At 44.9% G+C, this 21768-nt stretch overlaps 1 protein-coding gene across 1 annotated transcript in view; it reads right to left on the bottom strand.

Moving 5' to 3' along the window:
* LOC121579333 (zinc finger and BTB domain-containing protein 16-A) overlaps positions 1 to 21768 on the bottom strand; it is a 192755-nt gene that overhangs the window by 35485 nt on the left and 135502 nt on the right. The window contains exon 4 of the mRNA XM_041893846.2: positions 21096 to 21182. Within this exon, the coding sequence (XP_041749780.1) occupies positions 21096 to 21182 (87 nt within the window). The remainder of the gene's footprint in view (positions 1 to 21095; positions 21183 to 21768) is intronic.

The following is a 21768-nucleotide window of genomic DNA, read 5'->3' as shown; positions in this document are numbered from 1 at the left end:
GGCAGCACCCAAGGGGCTTGAATTTTCGAGCTCTCTCCGTATATTTTGCGGTGACGTAGTGTCCCCATGAGTGACAGAACACTGAGCCAATCACGGCGCAACTAGAGAACATTACCAACCCCTACGCCCCACCACCACAGAAAGCACTGAGCTAGGCTGAAACTCCTGCATTTTGGAGCTGCCTTACTCAAGAAAGCAAAAAAGAGGCCATGCTTGTATGCGGCTTTATTAACTCTATTATTATTTTTGACATTGTTTGCAAATTGATATGTGACGCGTATTAATGCCCCCCAATCTTTTTTATTTTTTAGCTAAACAGGTGGGGCTCAAAACAGGTGGGGCTCTGCCCACCTGCCCTGAATGATGGGTCGCCACTGAGTTCAACTACTACTCCAACCAACTATTTCCTTCACTTTCAGCCCCTGTAGTGATTTGTGTCAATTTGTACGTAGGCCAGTAGCTTCACAACCGATCAGTGGTTCACCCTTCTCCACTACCCCAGCACCCCACAGTGAGAGATGTAGCTGTAATCCATACAAATGAAGGGTTGGGGGACTAAAATCCCTCCCCCCCCCCCCACCCCCCCGTTGGTCTCTGTTGGGCATTACTGAGGCTAGCCGTGGTGTAGTCATTAACAAGCTTAAAGTGCAGAAAAAAACCCATTCCTATTGCTTATTTTCCCCATTCCATTGCCTTTTTCCCTTGGTCTGACTGGTTGATAATCTGGCTGGGAGCGGAGCAGAGCACCCCCCCTCCCTGTATTGGAATTCACTCTGCATCTTCCCATGATTTATTCCCAGTGGCCATCTGGACAGTGGACAGATAATGTGTCCAGGGCTCTGAATGAGTCATAGGTCATAGGCTCTTAGGCTTGACCTCTTACGTCCCTGATCTTTACACTTTTGGTCTTTTGCTGTCGCCAAATGACCAGAGCTAGGCCCCCCCTTCCCTTATCCCTCCCTCCCCTCTCTCTCTTTCTCACTCAGTGCCGACATGGTCTTTCCCAGTACACAAAAGGCTTTCAGCGCCTTTCTACTGTCACCCCCCCTCCCCCAAACTCCCCCTCAGTCCTCCCCCACTTCAACCTCTAGTCCCATCTGACAGGAACGGAGTTTGTTTTGTTTTCTGAGACGCAGGGGAAACGAGCGAAAAGAGGACTAAAGCTGCACGGCTACAAAAACAGGGGTTTGGGATGGGAGGGGGTTAGGGTGGTATTGAGTTGGTGTGGGAAGGAGATCACGTGCGTGCAAATAAAAAAAGGTAAAGCTAATCATATCTTAATGCGATGGCAGAAGCATGGCCAAATTACTTATAAAGATAAAGGTATTAGGTATAATGGGTCTTGCATGCTTCTACCCAGCTTAATGTAGGCCTTTGTGGGGCTGTTAGAGGAAATGGGGGGCAGAGTAGAAGTCTGAGGGTGTTACAGTACAAAGACTAGGGCGATGTACATTTCCAACCCCTTGACATTATAGTTGACACTTGACACTGTTCTCTGTTTTTTGGCGTAAACAACTGAATAAAATGTGAAATGCGAGGATCGTCGGATCCATTTAGTTTGCTAGCTGCCTCAAGACTGCAGTTAAAGCACAGACATACTTTTTTTTCTTTTCACACACAAGGTCATAAGGACCACTCGGAATAAGCCGGCATTTCCCTTTGTCAGCCAAACAAAAACTACTGTATGTACATGTGATGTCTGATTTCTGGAATACAGCACTGCATCTACAGAGCCTATTCAAAGGCTCAATACAGCTATGACATTTCATCATCTTTAATAGGAATAATATTCAAACTCCATAACCTTGTTGTACTGAACATCAACTGAGAAAAGGCAAAACAAGGTGAAGAGACATGAAGCAAAAGATGGAGTGAGCGAAACAGAGTGAGAGAGAGAGAGGGCTGGGGGAGAGGGGGTAGTTAAGGAAGCCTGGGATTGGGGGGGTAGTTGGAGGGGCGCTTTTGAAGAACTAATACAACAGTCCGCCTCAATCTGGCCAACCTTTTAATTCGATTAGAAAGGAAATTGATTTGGGTTGGCTCTTGGCGGCCACAGAAGACCAGTTGCTCGCTCTGTCACACACACACACACACACACACACAAGGCCACACGTTGAAATGGTTGATGGAAAACAAAATAATTGAAGTGGGTTCGCCAGGATGTTGTGAATGTATTCATTCTTCTCAGAAATACATTTAGCGTTATTGGACGAAGGTGGAGGAGAGGCAGTCGAGACGGAGCGCAAGGCTTTCAAAAATGATGTGTGTATATTATATATAGATCAATATGCCTTGAAGGAGTCACAAGAAGCAGCCACACACACACACACACACAGTCAGTTTATGATTCACTCCTTTAATGTGTGTGTAATCTAATGAATGTATTTCTTCATATTAGAGGATACACTCATCGTCGTCTATCCCTGGGAGATAACACCTGTCAGTCTGACAACACGCTGGGAATTAATCTAAAACAGATGTCACTATCAAACATCTCATCTACAACCATCTAGCTCAAATCGGCACAGGCTTACAGCATGAGTGACGACGGTCTGGCAAGAATTTTGGCTCGTAGTGACTGATGAGATCTTTGTATAACTGGACCTAAGAACAAGTCTGACTATACTTGGCCTTCTATTGTAGGTTTTAACGTGTAATCACATAGCCTTGTCGTTGCTATGTGTTAATCACATAACTGAAGCACAATACAACAGAGGTGTGGACTCGAGTCATGTGACTTGGACTCGAGTCAGACTCGAGTCATGAATTTGATGACTTCAGACTCGACAAAATGTACAAAGACTTGCAACTCGACTTGGACTTTAACATCAATGACTCGTGACTTGACTTGGACTTGCGCCTTATGACTCGAGAAGACTTGCTACGAGGACTTGTAATGACTTGCAAAGGCTTGCTAAGAGGACTTGAAATGACTCGAAACTAAAATGTAGGACTTTGGACTCGACTTGAGACTTGATGGCTTTGACTTTTGACTCGACTTGGGACTTGCCTCATCTTTGACTCGACTTGACTCGGGACTCGAGGGCAAAGACTTGAGACTTACTTGTGACTTGCATAACAATGACTTTGTCCCACCTCTGCAATACAATAACACAGCCTCCGCAAGCTAGGTTGCTTTGACCTTCAGGTTCTGTTGGTTTGTTCTATTACACGAGCACTCGAAAAACATGAGTCATGACACTCAATTTGGGGCGAAAACAAACATTATAGAGGAGACTAACAAGATTTAATAACCCTGCCGATGTCGGCATGATTTTTTTATTTATTTTATTTCACCTTTATTTAACCAGGTAAGCCAGTTGAGAACAAGTTCTCATTTACAACTGCGACCTGGCCAAGATAAAGCAAAGCAGTGCGATAAAAACAACAACAACACAGAGTTACATATGGAATAAAACAAAACATACAGTCAATAACACAATAGAAAATCTATATACAGTGTGTGCAAATGTAGTAAGTTATGGAGGTAAGGCAATAAATAGGCCATAGTGCAAAATAATTACAATTTAGTATTAACACTGGAATGATAGATGTGCAGAAGATGATGTGCAAATAGAGATACTGGGGTGCAAATGAGCAAAATAAATAACAATATGGGGATGAGGTAGTTGGGTGGGCTAATTACAGATGGGCTGTGTACAGGTGCAGTGATCGGTAAGCTGCTCTGACAACTGATGCTTAAAGTTAGTGAGGGAGATAAGAGTCTCCAGCTTCAGAGATTATTGCAGTTCGTTCCAGTCATTAGCATGATGTTAAATATGGCTATGGAAAAGGAATATCAATTTTATTTAATTTCATATCAACTTGATGACTTATTAAAAGTAAGGATCTCAGTTATTGAGAGTTCTGCATCAGATTGTTTTTGTGGATAGTTTTTCTTTGTCTATTAAAAAAGGACGATAAGTTGTTATTTAGAATTCATTCAAGGAGAACCTTCTCACCTTGAATGGCAAGTAATGGTAATTATGTTGGAGACAAACCAGCAACTGTCCAGAGGCATTAGTCTCAGTGTGTTCGTGTCCGTGCGCTAGACAGACATCCATGCTTCCTGCCTATCAAGACAACGTGAACAGGCAAGGATCCCAGCCCGTGTAGTCTACTAACTTACCCATCGTACCCAGAAGTCTCTCAATGGGCTGCCTAATAGACAGGAAATATTATGCACAGCATGAACTGACAAACATCGGCTGGTTGGAAGTGCACTTTAAAATCAATATCGCCAGCCAGATCCTATCAGAAATTGTATTATGGCCGATTAAAATCTTCTCTTCGCTGTGAAGTTACAAGGCTGTCGACTTCGCATTCAAAGGTAGTTCAATTAGTATTTGCAGCGCAGAGCGTCTGGCAGCCCAGAGTAAAGAGGCAAGTTTTAAAGGGATATCAAAGTGAATCGAGAGACTCGGCGAGGCAAAGAAACCCTGTCAAGAACATAGTGACAGTTTTGTATCAAAATGAGCAACAAGTGTGGTAATCTAGAACTGATAACACCATCGTAGGCCTGGAGTTGCTGAATAACCTTTTACGTAATCCTCATGCATTGCCTATACACTTAGACAGTTGACATATACAGTGGGGAGAACAAGTATTTGATACACTGCTGATTTTGCAGGTTTTCCTACTTACAAAGCATGTAGAGGTCTGTAATTTATATCATAGGTACACTTCAACTGTGAGAGACGGAATCTAAAACAAAAATCCAGAAAATCACATTGTATGATTTTTAAGTAATTAATTTGCATTTTATTGCATGACATAAGTATTTGATCACCTACCAACCAGTAAGAATTCCGGCTCTCACAGACCTGTTAGTTTTTCTTTAGGAAGCCCTCCTGTTCTCCACTCATTACCTGTATTAACTGCACCTGTTTGAACTTGTTACCTGTATAAAAGACACCTGTCCACACACTCAATCAAACAGACTCCAACCTCTCCACAATGGCCAAGACCAGAGAGCTGTGTAAGGACATCAGGGATACAATTGTAGACCTGCACAAGGCTGGGATGGGCTACAGGACAATAGGCAAGCAGCTTGGTGAGAAGGCAACAACTGTTGGCGCAATTATTAGAAAATGGAAGAAGTTCAAGATGACGGTCAATCATCCTCGGTCTGGGGCTCCATGCAAGATCTCACCTCGTGGGGCATCAATGATCATGAGGAAGGTGAGGGATCAGCCCAGAACTACACGGCAGGACCTGGTCAATGACCCGAAGAGAGCTGGGACCACAGTCTCAAAGAAAACCATTAGTAACACACTACGCCGTCATGGATTAAAATCCTGCAGTGCACGCAAGGTCCCCCTGCTCAAGCCAGTGCATGTCCAGGCCCGTCTGAAGTTTGCCAATGACCATCTGGATGATCCAGAGGAGGAATGGGAGAAGGTCATGTGGTCTGATGAGACAAAAACAGAGCTTTTTGGTCTAAACTCCACTCGCCGTGTTTGGAGGAAGAAGAAGGATGAGTACAACCCCAATAACACCATCCCAACCGTGAAGCATGGAGGTGGAAACATCATTCTTTGGGGATGCTTTTCTGCAAAGGGGACAGGACGACTGCACCGTATTGAGGGGAGGATGGATGGGGCCATGTATCGTGAGATCTTGGCCAACAACCTCCTTCCCTCAGTAAGAGCATTGAAGATGGGTCGTGGCTGGGTCTTCCAGCATGACAACGACCCGAAACACACAGCCAGGGCAACTAAGGAGTGGCTCCGTAAGAAGCATCTCAAGGTCCTGGAGTGGCCTAACCAGTCTCCAGACCTGAACCCAATAGAAAATCTTTGGAGGGGGCTGAAAGTCCGTATTGCCCAGCGACAGCCCCTAAACCTGAAGGATCTGGAGAAGGCCTGTATGAAGGAGTGGGCCAAAATCCCTGCTGCAGTGTGTGCAAACCTGGTCAAGACCTACAGGAAACGTATGATCTCTGTAATTGCAAACAAAGGTTTCTGTACCAAATATTAAGTTCTGCTTTTCTGATGTATCAAATACTTATGTCATGCAATAAAATGCAAATTAATTACTTAAAAATCATACAATGTGATTTTCTGGATTTTTGATTTAGATTCCGTCTCTCACAGTTGAAGTGTACCTATGATAAAAATTACAGACCTCTACATGCTTTGTAAGTAGGAAAACCTGCAAAATAGGCAGTATATCAAATACTTGTTCTCCCCACTGTATAAAGGCCATGGACTTCTAATAATGCCTATTTCAAGTCTGAATGCAGACTAATAGTGCACACGATAAAAGGCACTATAAATTAATTCAAAATACTGTGTCTTCCGATGGTTCATAGATGTGTGCTACCGGATGGAAAATCAGACCTAAGTTAAATAATTATCTACAATAAGGACCATCATTTTTGTCATTCTCCTGAGATATGGGATAACACTGGTGGTGCCCTAGATTGCCTAAAAGCAGATAAGAAACAATTCAATTCGATAAATTGGTCCTGCAGGACTATTATTACATTTATAACATTTTAGTCATTTAGCAGACGCTCTTATCCAGAGCGACTTACAGTTAGTGATTACATATTATTTTTTTTATACTGGCCCCCCGTGGGAATCGAACCCACAACCCTGGAGTTGCAAATGCCATGCTCTATCAACTGAGCTACATCCCTGCCGGCCATTCCCTCCCCTACCCTGGACGACGCTGGGCCAATTGTGCGCCGCCCATGAGTCTCCCGGTCGCGGCCGGCTGCGACAGAGCCTGGATTATGAGAGGGAGATTAGTGGGAGATACTCATCTAACGGTAATGATAGCCACAATTGAACAAAAATGGCCAATAAAGTTCTTTGTGAATAAAAAATCACAAATAAACTTGCTAAAAGGAAAGAGAGTGGTCAGAGAGAAAACCCTATGGCCATTGTACAGTGCATAAGCGGCTGTGCGTGCAGTTCACCTAACTGCCTCTGAACACCAGGGGGAGCTCTTCTGACGAACACCCCACAGTGTTCTCAGTGTCTCGACTCTCGGCTCCACAAGTGAAGCTAGCACAGGCAGGGGGAAGTCCTCAAATGACCTCACAGAGTGGGAACAGGCTCCAGAAATCCTCTTGTTTTGAATGTTTCAACTTTACTACAGCTTAATGTGTACAATTAAAGATACGGATCAGTGCCTGAAGATTATAGATAGTAGGTTTAGGGGGGGCTCAGGAGTTTGTTGTGTTGCACAAAAAGTCACTCAAGGGAACAGGAAAAGACCAGATTACCCCAGTCAATGAATGAGAGTTACTACTCTGCCAAAGCCTCAAAACACAGAGAGGAGGAATGGGGATAATTGAATCTGCCTTGTATTGGAAACATCATTCAGACAGAGATATAGGCGACAAAGCTCAAAGCCCAACCTCAGAGATGTTTACAGCAGTTATGACATAAATTCATTCAGTGTTTTCCCAGTGACTCAACCCTGATTAGAAGCACCTGCTGCTCATTGGTTTTGTTCCCTACAAATGCTGTTTTGAATGAAAAAGATTTGTACCTACACACTGAAGGCCGCAAAGCCGAAACGTCTGTGTACGCTATCCCTGATGCAGATTTTTTTTTTAATAAACATGAAGTAAACTTTATGCATCTTTTTGAGTGCGGACCCATCGCACCTTTTTATTTATCCGACTCAACCACCAAACCGCTCTGACGTTTGTCTCTCCCTCCTCCGCCACCGCTCAGTGAAATGCTACAGTATAACGCTATGTACAGTCAGTCAGTGCTACTTTGAGAGTCCACTCAGACGACCACAGTGTGGGTCTCCCCTCTATCTCCTGCCTCCCCCTGCAGCCAGCAGTCTTCTCTCCCAGCAAGTATATCAGCCTGGCAGACCCCAGGAAATTACAGTGTGGAGAGGAGAGAGCCTGCTATCGCCTGTCCAGAGTGGCCGCTATAAATCGGCAGACTTTTCAGGGAGTTTGCAAGCAGCCCCAAACCTTCTAGCTCTGCTTGGATATAATACAGTACACCTTTTGTTACATTACAGCCTTATTCTAAAATTGATTAAATTGTTTTTATTCCTCATCAATCTACACACAATACCCCATAATGACAAAGCAAAAACTGGTTTTTAGAAATTTTTGCAAATAATTATAAAAAAATAACTGAAATATAACATTTACATAAGTATTCAGACCCTTTACTCAGTACTTTGTTGAAGCACCTTTGGCAGCGATTACAGCCTCAAGTCTTCTTGGGTATGACACTACAAGCTTGCCACACCTGTATTTGGGGAGTTTCTCCCATTCTTCTCTGCAGATCCTCTCAAGCTCTGTCAGGTTGGCTGGGGAGCGTCGCTGCACAGCTATTTTCAGGTTTCTCCAGAGATGTTCGATCGGGTTCAAGTCCGGGCTCTGGCTGGGCCACTCAAGGACATTCAGAGACTTGTCCCGAAGCCACTCCTGCGTTGTCTTGGCTGTGTGCTTAGGGTCGTGCCTGTCAACGCAATATAATCCTACTCCGATGCGCTCTGCCTCCAACAAAATCTCTTGCATAGTTAGTTTTGTTTTGGTATGTTGAATTGAAAGTGGCTAATATTGCATTGATTCGATCACAATTCCCACAGTAAAGGGAAACTTTGATAGTGTTAACTAACAGGGAAAACTCTAGAAAGTTGAATCTTGTGCTTCTCTGAGCGGGCTGACATTTCTTCTGCATAATTTTTAAAAAGACTCCTAACCTTTCACCTGTCCCCCTGGCCCTAGCCTGGGTTAAGTTATAATCCAGGTCCAGTGACCACAATGGCTGGCTCCTGAGGACCAAGGAATGGCACATTTTCTGAATCGCACTGATACCTTGAGCCCCGAACGACTGCACATCTGTCACGAGTGTCAGTGTAATGCGGTGGGTCGAAGTCAGGCGCAGGACACAGAACTCGAACAAACGTACTTTACTGAGAAATGAGTAAAGAATACAATAAAGAAATCTCTCCACACCGGGAGGAACTAACCCGCTCACAAACGACACACGAAACGAAAACAACCACGCACAAAACACATTGGGAGCCACTGGGTTAAATAGGGAAGGCGTGATTACAATAATGGGCAACAGGCGTGTGACAATAGACAACAGGTGCAACATAGAAACATAGAACATAGATCGGCAGCAGCTAGTATTCCGGTGACGACGAACGCCGAAGCCTGCCCGAGCAAGGAGGAGGGGCAGCCTCGGCAGAATCCGTGACAACATCAAAGGATTACATGGCCAGGCCTCTTCCCTCCACTTGTGTTAAGACAGCAAATTGCCAAACCAATTCAGCTTTCTTCTCTAAAGCATTAAATAAATTGGACTATTGGAAATTCACAAAGTTTGTTTGTAAATGTTTTATGTCAACTCTTATCTCGGAATAGATTCCTCTCTACACAAAGATATCATAGATTATCTATTTAAATCTTCCCATAAGAGTTTGTGTGCTCTATTATCATTTGTTTTATTCTGAGGAAACGTTAACAAACGTATTTTACAGCCCCATAATCTGCTTTAAATTCCAAATTTTGTTTTATAGATTTTCTGTCAATACTGTAAAAGAAAACCACCCTCTGAATAAGACCAATGCGCTCAGTTTAAGAGTGACTTAAGGAGAGAGTGGGAGAGCAAAATATTTAATTGACATTCCCCCCTCCCTCATTTTCCCAGGGAGAAGAAGAAAAAGAAGAGGAGGAAAAAGATAATGGTGCTCCACTGTATAAAAGGAAGCGGATTTGCGGAGGAGATGACCCCTGATCCCTAAGCTGCTGAAAGGTCCTCAATTACCCAAATACCACCTAATCAATCACATTCTAGGAGCAGTGGTCAGTGGGCCGTGGGGCTGGACTGTAAACGGACACCGGGCTATGGGAGGGCGGCCCCCACCACCCCAGCTCTCCGCATTCCAGAGTGGGGGGTGGCTGTTTCTCTCACCCTCCTGGGGGATCAATTGGGGCCAGAGTGGACACACCAACAGGCATTCATAGTCTAGAAATGAAACTAAACACAGTTAGCCACTAACTAAAACCTTATAATTACCCAACAGAAACTGACCAAACAAGGCGGACCAGAATTACACTAAACCAATTAAATTAGCCAAACTAACTTAAAGAGATTCTCCGGTACTTTAGTTTACTTTTTAGCCAGTAGTTCTGAAAGTAGAAATCACAAGCCAAAAGTGGTCCCCGAAAATTGCATACTACGGTGCAGATATGTGCACCACGTCATTGCTCGCTCGCTCACTCTGCTGTGTGTGCATCTTGCTAGCTGTCACTCAAATGGAAAGGAGCTAAACCTCATTGGCTAGACCTCGAATTGCTAGGGCGCTGGCCACATGGGGGGAAATGTAGGGGAAATGGCGCCACACAGCTTTCAGTAAACAGTCGCTTTCTAACTAGGGATTTCGTGGATAATAGACGTAAAACAGGAATTCTGCTCATAGATTTTGCATGTATGAACTACACATTGCCACATCCAGCACAAAGCGGGAGGTAAAAAAAAAAACATACTAGTCGCCAAAGTTCCGGAGCATGTCTTTCAAACACAGTCTTAAAGTATTTAAAAATATAATAATTATCACACTTTCTCTATTTGTTCTTTGATGCTGTGGATTGTAGATGAAGGTGTAAAAATAAAAGGAAAAGTAGCAGTGACATATCTGAGGTGAAACTGACCCAAACAAGACTATATTGAATAAAAAACCCAGATCAAAGGCATAACAGTAATGACAAACCCATAAAAATAGCTAATTAAATGTACAGCATTCTAGAGGAATGCTGGCTAATTAGGTAGAACGGCCGACTCACTCAAAACCAACACCTGTGCAAATAAACAAAGCCCTTATCCAGCCAGTTAGGATTTCCAAACACAGGAATACCCCTTCTGACAACATGCTTGACACACCCACACACACACACACCCACCACGTAGTTTCTGAGATAGCCTTATCTAGCTTTAGCAACATTTCATTTTGTGGGATTTCTGTGACTTGTGAAAGGCCTGACCAGGTACCATCTATCAAAACAATCCTGCTCCTCAGAAACCTGCTATTAACTGATAAGAACCGGGCCCTCCATGGGCATAATGGGTCCCACCTGAGTTCCCAATTTGCAATGTCATCCGCTGCCATCGAGCAAAAACTAGTCCCTTCCTCTGAGGTACAATACCTTCACATTCCTCTCTTTTTCTGCTCCAGTTTCTGTTTCTGTCAGACAGTTCAACAAAAAAAACTAGTCCACAGCATTTCTGTGAGAGAGATTCTATGGATTATTCAGAACTAGTTTGAGTGAGGGGAGCAGAGGAGAGGAATTTGGAATGACCCTGAGTGACTCCAGTCACACAGAATTCAGTCAGACTTTGACAAACTCCAGCATACTGTAAGTGACAGCAATCCCCAGAATTCCATGCCACAGAGCTAGTCAAAAAAAGCTCAAGCCTATCTAGAGGCTTGATGAGGCTTGATGAGCAGCCCAACAGTTAATTGTATCTCACGGAGTCTATGGGCTTAATGCCAACACAGAGTAGAGATTTACAGAGGTTAAGCCACCATAATCAATATGACACTGTTAAGTGCATTTTGATTGCGCGGTGCGCGCTGGAGATGGACATTCTACATGCCCTGGTGCGCTCGCTGGTCTGAAGCCGAGTATTCACCAAGCCTAAACTGGCTTATGAATGTCTGTTCTGGGGACATTCACTTTTATATGATTTGATGAGATGGACAAGGAGAGGATGCGGCAGCTATCTTAATTTGTATTGCTCCTTGCGCCATTAGTCCAGTCGATTGGTGGGGGAGCTGACGTTGGTTTTTGAAATCACTCACTCAGACAGACACAGACACTCAGGCCACTCCATCCTTTCACAGACCACAGGTAGCGAGCGGCGGTGAGCGACTAAATTGGCCAGTGTGAAACCCATGTCACTAGGCAACCAGATCTGATGGTTCCTTTGTCCAGGGTGAAAGGTTGGAAGTGCTCACACTAATCTCCCTGCTTCACAATTAAGTAACAGAAGAGCCATTTCAAACCCCTCTCCTCTTTCTGTAGAGACAACAACAAAAAAGAAAGCAAGTCAACCCCCATCTCTCTTCTACAAATTCCCTCTGTGCTAATCGAATGGTATTTGCACTGTAAATTAAGTGGCCTCACGCCGCTGTTCTTTTACACAACAAACCGCTTCTAAAGATGTCCGCAAACAGCTCAAATCTAATTACGCAAGGAGATTTACTCCAAATACTGCATTGGACAAAGGGGCCTTGGCTATTGTGATGGCCAAGCCTCTGTTCCTTCTCCTGCGAATCCTTCCCTATTCAAAGCCCTCACGCCACAAGGTTAGTATGTGACAAGGATATTTCAAGGTGGGAAACCGAGTGACAAAGGAAGGCTTTCTGTTCCCTCTGTCGAAGGCTTTATCTCTTATCTACCTATTTTTATCCAAGGCGTCTTGAACAAAGCGTTGGGAGACAAACAGGGAGATAGCCAGGCTACAGCGTTGTGAATGTGGAATCTGGGGGAGTTAATGCGTGTTAGACACAGGATGGGCTGCTTGGGTCGCTTTGTAAAGTGCACAGAGACATCTCAGAGAGAGAGGGGGTTTGGCGGCCAGATTGTTCAGCTTCCTGCTGGCTTTCTTTTTCGGAGCGTGAATTGGCGAGCCTCTGGGAATCCATAATCTCCCCCACAAAACGTTTATTTCCCCCTCCGGACGCGCGCTGCTGTCTCTCACTCACAATGCGCCACAAAGCCTGCTCGCACAGAGGGTTTCTCTCCGACTGCTCCACCAAACGGATTCTGATATCCCAATTTGCTGCCAGACTAACCCACCCCCCCTCCCCTTCAACTGGCTCTTCCTCCACTACCCCCCAAAACAGTGTTGTTCCCCAGGTTCCCGTGGCCGTGCCACCATGACACCTACTAAGTCACAACTAGAGAACGGAGAGACCCAATTGGGTACTTCTCACTGGCTGGGGTAGGCGGTGGAAGGAAGCTGTGTCAGTGCCAGCTCGCATTCCCCCCAGCCCCCACATACACACAGCCCCTCGCAAAGACGCCTTACATAATGCACAAGGCCCAGTCAATAAACGCAGAGCTCATTGTGGGAATTTACACTTGGCCTAATGGCTAAACATTCCTGCCATGGCGGATGATTACTTCTGGGTGTTGGCCTGCCGCCGTCCCCCCCGCATGGTATCTATCAGGCCAGCTGAGCATCCCTGCGCCTGGAAAACTCATTTAGATCCTATCTGGCGAAAACATTTGTTTGGAGAGGAGAGTGGAGAGGAAAAAAAGCGGGAGAAGAAGAAGAGACTGTAGTCTAGGTCTGCACTTGATTTAATTTGTTCACTGATACTGACTCAGACCACTTGTACACTTCTTATTTTGGGAAGTGGGTGAGAGTGAGTGAGATGGAGGGATAAAAATAGAGTGGAGAAAATAAGAGCATTGAGTTTAAGGTATTTTAGAGCTGTCTCAGAGAGAGAGGTTGATAGATCCACTATTAAAATAACCCTGTACGATTTTGAATGACAGTCAGCTGAAAGATTTCTAAGGGCTCTTCTCAACTGCGCTTCAGCTGTTCACAAGACACCTTGAGCAAATGTTACTCATTCTGCATAGCAAAACTATTTAAACTGGGACAGTGGGAGGATTGGGTTGCAAAGCTTGGCCTATGCCACCTGTTAAACTTCTCCCATAAACTGAAATTACCCTGACGTATTCTCACTTAGTCTTTTAACTTATCAAAAAGCTTTCACACATAATGATGAATGAAAAAAGACTGTGGGCAAAACTAGAGAAGGTAAAAACATGGGAATGGTGGAGTTTTGATTACCAGTAACATCAAAAGGAGATTCTGCGACCGTCTCCTCTTTCAGTCAGAAAGTGGGTCTGGGTGGGTCCATGCTTGTGTATATTTAGGAGATACAGTATCACTCCCTCCAAATCTTGTGACCTTTGGTGGGAACTAGGCATCACCTGGGGGGAGGGACCATCAAGGGGACCAATCCCTGCCTCTGTACAGTGACAGAGAGTTCATCCCTCCAATCAACTGCACTATATGTCACTCCGGATCTCATGGGACACAGATCTGTGCATTACACCTGATGACCTAACAGGGGACAAAGATTTTTACATTAGCCAAAAGTGTCCTTGCAATTCATAGTGGTTTCTAAGGACAAACATCAACATAATATCTACACAGTACACTACTATGAAAACTATGCCTCACTAATATACTAAGAAGGGACAAAGACCTTTGCTATAAGTGCACTCCACTGTGGTTTACAGGGACAGAGGCTTCTACAATACAATACCAGTGTCGACTCTTGGTGCCCTCCACGGGTATTCAGCAGTCAGACAGACAGATGGGTAATCTGCCGGAGTGAGGGACAGCTTGCTCAATAATGAATGGCTAGTGATATATGGGGGATAACGCTTAGCCATGCTAATCAGCATTACTGCACACCAGATGACCGCAGCAGGAGGGCATTCATGAGGCTAACGCGCCAATCAAAAATGAAACACTACCCAATAACCTTCAAGTACCTCCAGTTACCATTTCTAGATGGTTTGTGCTGAATAAATGTGGTTATTCTCGGTGCGGTAAAACATATATTTATTCAACCTTGATGTCCACAAACACCCTCCAGAATTTAAGGCAAACAAAAACGCTTCCATATCAAGGCTGTGTGGGGGGTGCACACACACAACAGTTGCATTGTTCATCACGGCTCTGATGCTCAATGACAACTTAATAACGTCACTATTAACTAAATGCTAAAGAGATGGTCTTATTTGCCTAATGTGATTGAGATAATCAACACTTTTGACATGAACCCTGTGCACCAGTGGCAGTGGCCTACTTTGGTAAAGTTGCACATGAGAGGGGTATGTGTGGGTGTTGGTATGTGTGTGAGGGGACTGACTGGGAGGCCACCAGTGTTAACATTTTCAGATGTGGGAGTGAAAAAGAAAGTGGGGGTGGGAATGAAAGAGAGAAAGAAGGAAAGAAAAAGAGGCCTCAGGGCTTATTTTCTCCCTGCGCCATAACACAGGCGTGTTGTCCTCCCTTTTCTCTCGCTCACTGTCCAAACTATTTCTGGCTTGAGAAAGAAACTGTTTACTCTGTGGCCCCGGCCACTGGAGTCACGCAGTGTTCCCACCGGCTAAACCCACTGTTGCCTCCAAAATGTTTAGCATTTTTTCCCTGTAACACAAGACTTAAAAAAGAGGAGAGGAAAGAGAGGGAGAAAGAGAGGGAGGGCGAGAGAGGGATAGAAAAGGAGGGGGCAGTCCCTCCCATTATTTCTGGATTTTCACTGAGACCAGGGCTCTTGGGGGGGGGGTCAGAGGGCTTGTCTATAAACAGGACTACCACCATCTCTTGGAAAACACATTGCCTTGCTTCCCAAACACGGGCCAAATCAGATGGCCTTTTCCAATGACAGAAGGTGCCATTCCGATCATTTGCACGATAGGTGAATTTCCCCCCCTGTTGAATATGGTGCGGACAAGACGATCTGCGCTGATATTGCAGAGCGAGAGACAGTCCCTGAGGGTCTCCAGTTAGTCGGTGGATAGAAGGCTGTTACTGTTACAGACAGCTACACTGCTCCCAGGTCAGCTCTTCAGCTCTCCATCCCCATGTCGTTACAGCATTGTCAACACTTATTTCAGCCACAACTCACACAGTGTCCTGACAGGGCTGCTCCCCTTCTATCTGCACAGAAACTAGAACACTGTTCCTGGATATCACTATTGTATTTGCACTGAACTCTAGTGAGTGGCAAAAACCTAGTGCATTACCTTCTGTAGTTAAACTTACTCTAGCTACTGTACATGCATTGAGGGGAACTCGTATTACGTAATCAAGCTCAAAAGTCACATTAGGACATGGGATCTCCTGGCAAGAACAGAGTGTCTCTTAGAACTAGCCCAAGCCATTAAGATATGGCTTGTGTGAGAGGTGGTGTGTCATTCAAACGTGTTGATCAATGATCAATGTCAGGTGCTATAATGTGATTCCACCAGTGACTTAGGCCCCTGTGTGAGGTGGAACCCTCCGGAGCTATACGAGAGGTGATATAGGTGGGAGTCAGGTTGGACTGCCTTTAAAAACGATGTCAAAAAGCCTGACCACGCCAGTGCAGAGTGTGCGGGAGCAGCGCAGTGGATTAGCCTACTGCGTAAACACACAGGCACATTATGTTGTTTTTCAAAGAGTCCTGTCACCTCAAAACCACCAGCCAACACTGCTGCCCCCCTGTGTTATTCGGATATTAGGAAACTGTGGCCACAATCAATTAGTCTCAGATTAAGAGATGAGAGGCCTAATGCCATAGTATTGGCTTTATGATAAATGAAATGGTACTATCAACAATACAACTAGATTAGTCTATTTTCTTTTACTTCTTCTATTGACAAGTGATTGTCATGTTGGCCATACTAATTTCATAATGTTAACATTCAGAAAATACACTGAATGTTCCTTTGCCGTGGCATGCCCTTACAATTACTCAAGGTTTCATGTGTACATACCACGCAAAGGTTCTGAGTACTGTACATGCATGCACAGGGATATAAACTAACCTAAGCAAATACCAAGTAACGCTAAATATAAAGCCTTGGATCCAGCCTGTTTCACAACCAGTGTGAGTCTGAGTGGATAAAGAAGCGCTGCGGCAACTGATACCTCTGACGTCAACTGGCCAGAAGGGATGCCACAATAGTGTCCATTGAAGGAGCAGCATTACCCAGAAATGGGCATGACTTCAGGGCCAAACACCCCTTGCTGCCAAGCAGCCGCTTAGATAACATCTGGCTTTGATGGTCAACAATGTTTTCCCCTCCGATGTTTTCCTCGGCCTGGTGTTCGACCACTGTACAAAAACACAAAGTGATATTTAAAAAAAAATTGGTCCTTACAAAAAAAAGTAATAGTTCTACAATTGCACAATAATTATAATAATTTAAATCTTAAATCTATTTCAAGTCTTTCAGCCAAAGTGTATTCCTGTAAAACACAGACAGTTGACTATAACATATAGTTCGGGAACTGTGTATTCCTCCTATTTGTAAATCATACATAAATGGTTTAAAGTATGAATAATCTCCTTTCTGACAGTGTACAGTAAGTTATGTATCGCCACACGCACACACAGGCACACTTAGAGCCGCACAGACAGAATTAGGTGATAACCCATTTTCCAGAGCGAGTAGACCGAGTAAAACTAAGCATATGGGTGAGCATATTGAGGGATGGAGCCGGCGTATCAGCCTAGCCATGCGTTAGAGCACATTTTAAAATATAAGCTCAGTGGATCTCGGGGGAGACTGCTGTTCCAAACCCTGGCAGGAAGACGAGTCCTGCTGCCTATTTCTCTACTCCAGACTGGAATTCTATATTTAGACTTTCCGCTGGTATGACTGTCTGATCATTAGCCTTGTTTAACCCCTCTTTACTCCGTGACCCAGGGATTGGTCAAGGCCCCTCCAGAGGCCCCTGCTGCTGTCAAATAGGGGGCCAGCTCAAGCGGGGCTAGCCCCGAGACATGCCTGTCAAAAAATGCGGGGCCACCCAGATTGCTCTGGGAAGTTGTTTGGGTCAGGCTTGGATGACGGTGTCAGTCTCCATTATACTGTGTTATACTCCATTATAATCCATCCTGGTTATGTTGGGGTACACAGAGGAGCTCCCCCCATTTAAAAAACAAAACAGAGAATACCTTACATGTTGAGTAACCATCACCCTAATAACGATGGCGTACGGAGTACAAGAAAGCAATATCTACTGAAAATATTTTCATTTAACAAGAAAGGAAGAGTAAAATATACCACTTGGGAAGACATTGAGGTTGATATTCAGAACAACATAGCTTGGGTCACATTACCAGTCCATAGTTCTGAAAGAGGATGGCTGTTTATTTGGCCGATCACAGAAGTGTGGAGTGATAGAATGGCTATAACCCAGTAAACCACGGGTCACACACATCAACGCTACACACATTCTGGAATCCAGCAACCACAACACACCTAGTCATCCTTCCTACAGTATCAGCATACACACACACACCCCACCGGTGCCAACTGTGAGTGGAGGGAAAAACCGGAGCTGAGTAATAATAATAATAATATGCCATTTAGCAGACGCTTTTATCCAAAGCGACTTACAGTCATGTGTGCATACATTTTTACGTATGTGTGGTCCCGGGGATCGAACCCACTACCCTGGCGTTACAAGAGCCATGCTCTACCAATTGAGCTACAGAGGACCACAAGTGACTTAGTGTATAGAGAGAAGAGGAGAGGGCCTAGAACCGAGCCCTGTGGGACACCAGTATTGAGAGTAGGTGGTGCAGACACAGAACCTCTCCACATTACCTAGTAGGAGCGGCTAGCCAGGTAGGATGCAATCCAAGAGTGTGCATAACCTGAGACGCCCAGCCCTGAGAGGGTGGAGAGGAGGATCTGATGGTTCACGGTGTTGAAGGTAGCAGATAGATCTAGAAGGATGAGAACAGAAGAAAGAGAGTCAGCTTTGGCAGTGTGGAGAGCCTCTGTGACACAGAGAAGAGCAGTCTCGGTTGAGTGACCCGTCTTGAAGCCTGACTGGTTAGGGTCAAGAAGTTCGTTCTGAGCGAGATAACAACAAAGTTGATCAGAGACAGCACGCTCAAGTGTTTTGGAAAGAAAAGAAAGAAGGGATACAGGTCTATAGTTTTTGACGAGTCGAGTGTTGGTTTCTTGAGGAGGGGAGCAACTCGGGCCATTTTAAAGTCAGAGGGGACACAGCCAGTGGTCAGGGATGAGTTGATGAGGGAAGTGAGGAATGGGAGAAGGTCCCCAGAAATGGTCTGTAGAAGGGAGGATGGGATGGGGTCGAGCGGGCAGGTTGTCGGGCAGCCAGACCTCACTAGTCGCAGGATGTCATCTGGAGAGAGAGGGGAGAAAGAGGTCAAGGCATAGGGTAGTTCAGTGTGAGTGAGACCAGTGGACTCAATAGGCTGAGTGAATGAGTATCGGATGTCGTCAACCTTTTCTTCAAAGTGGCTGACAAAGTCATCCGCAGAGAGGGAGGAGGGAGGGGTGGCGGATTAAGGAGGGAGGAGAAGGTGGAAAATAGTTTCCTAGGGTTAGAGGCAGAAGCTTGAGATTTAGATTGGTAGAAAGTGGCTTTAGCAGCGGATACAGAGGAAGAGAAGGTAGAGAGGAGGGAGTGAAAGGATGATAGGTCCTCCGGAAGTTTAGTTTTCCTACATTTTCGCTCAGCTGCCCGCAGCCCTGTTCTGTAAGCTCGCAATGAGTCACTCAGCTAGTGATCAGAGACCTAGAGGGGGGTTGCAGTGAGATTAGTAGGCAAGCAGCTTCTAGTAAAGATGAGGTCAAGCGTATTGCCTGCCTTGTGAGTTGGAGGGGATTGGGAAAGGGTGAGGTCAAAAGAGGCAAGGAGGGGAAAGAGAGAGTTGGAAAGAAATGAATCGAAGGCAGACGTCGGGAGGTTGAAGTCGCCAAGTACAGCCATCGTCAGGAAATGAGCTTATCAAGGTGTCAAGCTCAATGAGGAACTCCCCAACGGCATCTGGTGGGCGATAGATGACAATAAAGTTAAGCTTGAGTGGACAAGTGACAGTGACATCATGGAATTCAAATGAGGAGATGGACTGGCGCGAGAGGGAGAAAAGATCAAATCTGCACTTAGGAGAAATGAGTAGACCCGTGCCACCACCGCGACGACCAGATGCTCTCGGACAATGAGAGAAAACACAGTCAGATTAAGAAAGAGCAGCTGGAGTAGCAGTGTTCTCTGGGGTGATCCATGTCTCCGTCAGGGCCAAAAAGTCAAGGGACTAACGGGCAGCATAGGCTGAAATGAACTCGCCGTTCTTGACCGCAGATCGGCAGTTCCAAATGCTGCCAGAGACCTCTAATTCCACATGGGTTGTGTGCGCAGTGTACACTAAATTAGAAGGGTTGCAGCCAAGGGGCGGGGAGTGTCTGTAAAACCTACAGGGAGAGGTGCGAACAGGTATAAATATAATATGCCATTTATAATAATAATAATAATATGCCATTTAGCAGACGCTTTTATCCAAAGCGACTTACAGTCATGCGTGCATACATTTTTTGTGTATGGGTGGTCCCGGGGATCGAACCCACTACCTTGGCGTTACAAGCGCCGTGCTCTACCAGCTGAGCTACAGAGGACCACATGTATAGAAAACACAAACACAGCTGACAAAGCTACAAATGAGCAAAATGAGATAATCTGTAAATAACTAGGTTAGATACTCAAGTGAGAGAGTGGTGTGGGGCCTTCCACTCTTTCCTTCCTCAAACAACTTGGCAGAACAGTCTTAGTTTTGCGACAAAACCGCCACTGACACTACCACCGCTTACAGCTGCCGCTGAGAAACCAAGGGAGACTGAAGAACTAACACTCATTGCTAATTGCCTAGGAGAGGTGAAACCACTCCAATACAGCCACTGATTAACAAAACAAGTCACACATTTCCCTGCCCCTTGATTCTGGTTGATGTGTCAACAACTATCTGCAAATTATGAGCAGTCAGCACACACCAAGTAGGCCACTGGGAAGACAGGCATGCACTTAAAGTAGATCGCCCTAGCTAGCAAAAAGAAGATTCCAGACCTCCGCCTTCCAGACCCCCACCTCGCCGTGGAACGAGCCAGCCGGCTCATAACCATGACTCAGAGGGTTCAGCTTTATACTGGAAGCCACGGTTACTAGCTTTTAACGCAGTGACACAGGATATGGTAATGTCCACTGCTGGGTCTTTCTGCTTGGTACAGCGCCAAGAGCAGTAAGACATTGCACACTGTAAACTCACTGTGGTGTAAAACAACTATTTGAATAATGACTAAAATATCATCAAGGTCAACAAGCATACATTATTACTTAATATGCTTCAGACCATTTAAGCACACCAAAATGAATGCTTTTTTTGTGTTTTGTCTTATTTATAGCTATCAATCTGATCTATTTCACATGACTTAGACCTTTAAGCTCAAGAGCAAACTGTAGCAAACACAATTCTCTCTAACACAGAGTGATGGCGGGAAGACATGTAAAGCCTTATTGAAGCAGAAGTGGTGGCTGTATTCTTACCTGTGTGGATCTGTCTGTGAGCCTCCAGAGCATCCTCCTTCTGGAACTGGGCCCCACACTGGTCACAGACAATGGCCTTCTCACCAGCTGCAACACAGGAAAGGAGACAGGAGGGTGTTTAATATGGACATAGGCCCAATACACTGTAGAAACTATACTAACTGCAGCTACATGTATAGTATGTGTGTGGTAAGATTACATAGCCTTTGGAACAGACATAAGGTTTTGTTTGTTTAACACTTGCTATTTAAATGTACAAAGTGATACTGCCAAGAGGAGTGTGCAAGTTAACTTTTCCATTTAAGATATCATTAAAAATGATTCCCACACACCTGCAACAAGCAAACTCATTTTTTAAACATTTGTATTGTTCAGTACTATGTCAATAACAAGACCCATTGTGTCTGAGCAGCTTTATAAGTACAGTATGCAAATGTATGCCAACGTTGGGCCTCTCCTCTTCACACTGCATTTCTACAATCCAATTCAGTTTAATAACTTTATTTATTCCCCAGCCAGGGGCAATTACTGAATAAAGTTTATTGAATTTAACTGTATAAGTGCAGTATGAAGAGCTGAGGTCTAGCGTTAGTATTTAGCACATACAAACAGAGGGTGCTATGGGAGCATGTCTCAGGCCCAGCCAGGCAACAGCTTCATGGCATCGCTAGGC

Source organism: Coregonus clupeaformis, chromosome 13, assembly GCF_020615455.1.
Source record: "Coregonus clupeaformis isolate EN_2021a chromosome 13, ASM2061545v1, whole genome shotgun sequence".
NCBI classification, from domain to species: domain Eukaryota; kingdom Metazoa; phylum Chordata; class Actinopteri; order Salmoniformes; family Salmonidae; genus Coregonus; species Coregonus clupeaformis.
This window is presented reverse-complemented; position numbering and strand designations above follow the sequence as displayed.